Below are 6,108 nucleotides of genomic sequence, written 5' to 3'. Positions count from 1 at the left end.
CTGTGTTCACATTGTGACACGTCCACCCTCCGGCCTTGCTCATCCAATCAAAGAGCTTGAAATATTCTCTGGTCCAATGAGAGGTCTCTAAATGTGCGCACTGACAACATTCAACTCAGCACAATTAAATAAGGAGGAAAAGGAAAGTTTGGCTTCATGTTTACTGTGATGGATTCTCTCTCTCTGTGGAAGTTGTTTTCCATACTGGACAAGAATGAATGGCAGCAAATGGCTTCTTCTGAAGGGAGGAAAACGAGCGTTGATATCTCCAACTATGCTGACTGTGTGCAGACACCAGCAGGAAGAATGGAAACGAGAAGTAAACCTACACTATTGGCACAAACTGAAAAAAAAACACCAGCTTTATCCTTTAACTTGTGTGTCTTTCTATCCAGCTTATTTCTCAGCACCCAAATTACCCAAAGCCCAGCTACTGGCACCGCATGTAACGTACATACTTTGTAAATAGAGTAACTCTGGTTGAAGAATACGAATGAACATCTGATGATTACTTTCTTGAGTGCTTGCGGTGTGACTGTACATTTACAGAACTCTGAATATAACTCAGTAGAATCTGAATTCTCAATCTCTATGCCACAATACACAGACAACATATTGAGGCAATGTAGACAGGAAACTTTGCCATTGAAGATTTTTTTTTTTCCCACCACTGAGATGGGACATCCACCATTTGGAACACCTACTGTTCCAAAATGGATCCTGGCATGGAAGGGTATATTTAAAAAAAAAAAAAAGATATAATTTTGGGTGAAATCCTTAAATTACGATCCAAGGTGACCCTATTCAACAATCCCCATTCCTGCTGATGGCAATATTACCACATCGTGAACTTGGAATTACAAGGTTCTATCCGAAAATTGAGTGAATTGAAAATCACGATCTTTGAATGTTACTTTATGCTTGTGTGGTTTTATTTTGTTAAAAAAAATAACCTTTTGTGGTTTAAAGGGTAACTTCGGTATTTTTCAACCTGGACCCTATTTTCCCAACTGCGTGTGTCTAAGTAACTAATGGGGACAACAATTTTTGAAATACTTAGACACCCGCAGTTGGGAAAATAGGGTCCAGGTTGAAAAATACCTAAGTTACCCTTTAATATTTAAAAGTATGGAAAGTACATAACGGTTTTACCAGCTGGGATGTCAAATCTTTGATGATCCACTCAGATAGATCCTTATAATCGCAAGCTCGAGACATCTGTATTTCCTCAAAACAATGTGCCTGTGTATCACGCCAGTGTGGATCTCTTGTCAGTTTATTCAGCTGTGGAGTTGCCAGCGTCTGCTTAAATTTATTGTCAGCTTCCCCAACTGCAGACATTTTGTGGTGGCCATTTTGTGTCCCGTGTAATTTGCATTCAGTTTAATTTATTTAAGGACACAAAAGGGTGCGATTGAAATCAACCCTTACGTTCAGCTCGTCACACCTCGTACCTGGTCTGTATTCCGCGGCTGACAGGAGAGGTGACTCTTATGAGTAAATGAAGCCTCACCCAAATGTCATTTATCACCTAACTACAGCATATTATAATAGCTTATATCTGACATCTGTATTAATTCAACTATAGATCATGAACCAAAATACATCACAGACCTGTTTCTGGTGGGTTACAACATGCCGTATGGTGGTAGCCATTGCAGAAGTCATCCACGTTACATCCGTCCTGCTTTAGCACTGCAGGATTTTCCAAACAAGTCCTTTCTGGGGTGGGGGACAGTGCAGCATAAGTGCAGCTAGCATGTAAACACTGGGACCTTTACAATGGCTGTTTTTGTATCACCTAAGGATAGACCAGTGTTACCCCTTGTTCTTAGGCCAAAGTTTCCTAAACTATCTGGACCTAAAATGGGTTGTGAGCCTAAAACTGGTGGGTCCCCTGATGATGTACGTAGCCATGTTCTCATGAGATTGGATCCCAGTGCAAGAGACTACACTTCTCAATAGAGGCCTGTCACAGAATGCCTAGAGAGCGCTTGCCAAAGGTTTCGAGGGACTCGCAACCTCGTTGGAAGAGTGACGAAACAAAAAAGCAAAACGCTATTGCCTCTTTGTTCCTCGTAAAAAAAACAAACAAAATGCCTGATTTCTGTATGGTGGTACGGTCAAAGTATGCCATATGTTGAACAACCGGGTTTTGTCAGTGTCAAATTTGATTGACACTCTACCAACATGGTGGTGCGTCCTTCGTACTCACAGGTAACCGCTCTCTAAACTTTCCCTGACAGGGCTCCATTGGATCCCCAAGGTCTAGGGTTCAAGTTCATGCACCGTATTGTCTCTCAGTCATCTCATACTCCACAACTTCATCGGTCCCCATCCTACTACTCTTGTACTAACCGCCACGATGAAACTAAATCTAACAAACCTTGGTCCCAGGATGAGAGATTAGATTTCTCATCTCCAAGCTTTTGAAAAAGATGACGATCCCCCCCTGACTCTTCAACAGGTCTCTCTTTCTCCATAATTACTGCATGGCCCATTCATGCTACTCCTCGACTGGGTCCTGGGGGGAGACTTTTGAGCCTTGGTCCCAGATTGCACTTCTCTTTTTTTAAGATCAAGTTTAACAACCCTTTTTTTAAAGAGTTGTTTGATACTCCACAACTCCCATTCATGCTTCTCCTGGCCTGCGTCCTGGGATGAGAATCGATCTCAGACTGAGCCTTGGTCCCAGATTGCACTTCAAGTTTAAGAGCCCCTTGTTTCTTAGACAGTTGTCTCATATTCTAACACCTCTTTGCTGCCCATCATGCTACTCCTGTACTGTATCCTGGGGCTGACGGGTGATGTGGTCTCCAGAAGCAGGATGGTCTTGCGGAGGCGCCGGTCGATAAAGTGTGCGTCCCAGGCTGGGTATCGCTTCCTGGGGAGGTCGATCCGGATCACGGGGCCCTCCTGGGCCCGGGAGGAGGAGGAGGTCCTGTGGAGGAGCGCCGGAGAGGAGGAAGGGGAGGGGCGCACCTGGAAGACAGGCAGGCAACTGTCCCTGTCTCTCTCCCTGTCCCTGTCTCGCTCTCCAGGAACCGGCTCCCCCGTCTCTCTAGTCCTGGGGAGAGTCCTGGGAGGGCTGGTGATGACCACGTCCGAGCCCCCTGGGGTTTGGGAACCTTGGGAGGGGGTGAGGCAAGCGTCAATCACTCCCGCCACCCCTCCCGCGCCCCCCTCCCCCTCATCCACGCACCCTCCCCACTGCGAGCCGAGAACGGGCCCGTCCGGGTGCAACCAGCAGTAGTACACCAACATGAAGAAGGTCCCCAGGGCGAAGCTGCAGGCCACCAAGCACACTACCACCAGCGCGTAGGAGTCGGAGGTGTGCGGGCCGCGGTAGGCGTACCAGGCGGCGGTCAGCGCCACGTTCTCGGCCAGCGTCACGGAGTAGTAGACGGTCATGCGGAAGCGGCTGGGGCCCTCCTTGACGTTGAACCAGCAGAAGATGTAGATGATGCCTACCACCATGTTGTAGATGATCTCCTCCCACTTGGACATGCAGAAGTCGGTCTCGCCTTGAATGATCCAGAAGGTCATCACACACCTGGAAAACAATAAATAAAACTGCTAATAATTATATTATCCCTACTAGTACTAATAATAATCAGGTATTCTAGGTCTAGAACCATTTAAAAAATACTTGACAATGACGACATCTCCAAGAAGAACCAAAATAGAGAACCTTCTACTACCACTACCAATGCTATTACATTTTCTACTGCTACTAGTAATACTACTACTAGGACTGCTGCTACTGCTACATTATTACTGCTTCTCATATTACCACTAGTACCATCATTAATGTTACTACTACTTCCATCATTCATATTGTTACTATGCCTACTGCCATTACAACCAATAAAAGAGCACTCAACAATGATGTTATCTCTTCAAGCCAATAAAAGGAAAAGACAATGATGTCATTACATGGTCAGAAAGGGCTCTAGTCTGTAAAAGTCTCCTTATTTTGTCAGCCAAGGACTTGAGTTATCTACGATCCTTTAAGAAGTACCATCATTTGTTTCAATTCTATGCTATCCATCATTTGATAACAGTACATATCACTTATTTTATTTTGGAAAAAGACTTTTTGCATCCCGCCACGTGTACACATTCAGAATTCAGAGTTGGGTGGCCCACCAGTGGCTGACGATGAATATGCCGAAGTAGAGCTGGAAGACGGAGGCGAAGAGGGCGAAGGCCACGGTCCTCGCCCCGATGGTGAAGAAGTGCCACAGCATCTGCGCGATGACGGCCTTGTAAGACATGGGCAGCTTGTCGTCACGGGAGTCACGGAGAACCTTCTGGTAGGAGGCGATCATCCAGGCCAGAGAGACCAGAGAGGCAGAGGCCGAGAGACCTAGAAAGACAAAGATAAAAAGAGAGAGAGAGAGAGAGAAAAATAAGAGGAGAAGGAGGAGGAGGGAGGGCAAGAGACATCAAGGAAAAAGATATTTGGACGAGGGAGGCAGGGGAGAGAATTTGAGGCAGAAAGAAAGGAGACAAAACAGGAGGAAAAATGGAGAGGAGAGATAGCTGGCAAGAGAGAGACAGAGAGGAAAAATACCAAAGAACATCAAAAAGCATAAGCACAATTATAAATAAACTACCATCTGTTTAGAGACAAAGACAAACACACACGCTGGGATAGAGGGTCGAATCTGGTATAGAATTTGTTCAAAGGTGCTATGTGTAGCTTTTTTAAACATCAATATATTATTGCCAAATTGTGATGCCTTGGTATAATTACCATAAACAAATTACACCATGTTTGAAACAATTGGTAGCCAGTATCCTACACAAGTGGTATTAGTGCTAGTGTTTCTCCAAATCAAGACTACATTTCCCATAACCCCTTGTTTCTAATACAGTCAAAGGTTTTCTCTGTCTTTACTGAAGAGGATCTACATGTTGGAAGTGATTTCTCCATCTTCCTTTCCCTCCTTCCACCATCTGCTGTCAGAAACTCTCTCAGCTTTAGCTCCGTTTGCTCTGGAAGAACAGAACCTCTTCCTGTTTTGTGCCGTAAAGCAAGCGATCCAGCAGATTTCCCTCCAGATCCACCAGGTGGAGAAACAATGGAGGATGCAGAATAGAGGCTGGTAGAGGCTGACAGGCTGACCACTGATGGTCTGGTTTGTTTACAGTAATTATACTAATGTCTCAAGATTAATGTGGTAGTAATTTCTTGAGGTTAAAATTGCAACACATAGCACCTTTAATAGAGGATTTTAATAGTGATTAATGTGAAGCAACACCACAAATTGTAACACTATCACCAAAATAAACCATTACTGACGAATACATTGGATATTGTCAGTTTCCCCCCCCCCCCAATTATTGGCATGCATATTGGATCCCCAAAAAACATGCACCAGTTTCTACTGAAGTCAAATGATGATTAGCCACACGTAACTGCAAGGCCAGCCACGAGCCGCCCAGAGCGCTATTTAATACATTAAACATTCATGTGTGTTAATCATGCAGCCTTGTCTCAAATTAACCATGAATCACACTGAGAAGTCATTAAAATTTGAGGGGAGAAAGAGCTGAACTTCAGTTGCATTTTAATGTAAAATTCTGGATTTTTATAAGAAGAGAAAGGGATGCTTTCTGAGCTGCATGGAGGATGGTGCCTTGGTGTATTTGTGTGTGTGTGTGTGTGTGTGTGTGTGTGTGTGTGCATTTTGTTTGTATATATGCAATACAGAAGATTTTTTTGACCCAAAGAGTCAGAGGAGTTTCTCTGATGTTTCCCACAGCAATAGCGTCACTACTGAGGAGGCGGCTGTTGGGTAATTGGAGGATTTTCTTTCTGATTCATCCTGTCATTGAGAGAAACTAACAGGTGCAAATGTTACAGCTGGTTTACTTTGTGAAAGCTTATGTAGACTGTGTGGGCAGAACTTCAAAATAAGGGTTGATCACACCAAGCATGTCTGGAGCGATTTATTTTAACCCTTTAGTTGGTTGGTTTGTCCAGGTGAGAACAGTGCCAATTGAACGATGAAACGAAATCCAACCAACTCGAGGAAGAGGAATCTGACTTTACTTTGTTTCTGCACTTTATTTTGTCGTTTCTAATGTTTCCAGTGAAAA

The 6,108-nt window shown here is 44.2% G+C and overlaps 1 protein-coding gene across 1 annotated transcript in view; it reads right to left on the bottom strand.

Annotated features, from left to right (window-relative positions):
- Window positions 1-2,727: 2,727 nt before the first annotated feature.
- Window positions 2,728-6,108, bottom strand: part of LOC139638299 (XK-related protein 7-like) — a gene marked incomplete at its 5' end in the record, with an annotated part of 8,317 nt that continues 4,936 nt past the window's right edge. The window contains 2 exons of the mRNA XM_071512399.1: window positions 2,728-3,553; window positions 4,150-4,369. Of these exons, the coding sequence (XP_071368500.1) occupies window positions 2,728-3,553; window positions 4,150-4,369 (1,046 nt within the window). The remainder of the gene's footprint in view (window positions 3,554-4,149; window positions 4,370-6,108) is intronic.

This window comes from Centroberyx affinis, unplaced genomic scaffold (genome assembly GCF_046629955.1).
Source record: "Centroberyx affinis isolate AG114_WGS23_722 - 3 ecotype Tasmania unplaced genomic scaffold, CSIRO-AGI_Caff_v1 ptg006250l_1, whole genome shotgun sequence".
NCBI lineage: Eukaryota > Metazoa > Chordata > Actinopteri > Beryciformes > Berycidae > Centroberyx > Centroberyx affinis.
This window is presented reverse-complemented; position numbering and strand designations above follow the sequence as displayed.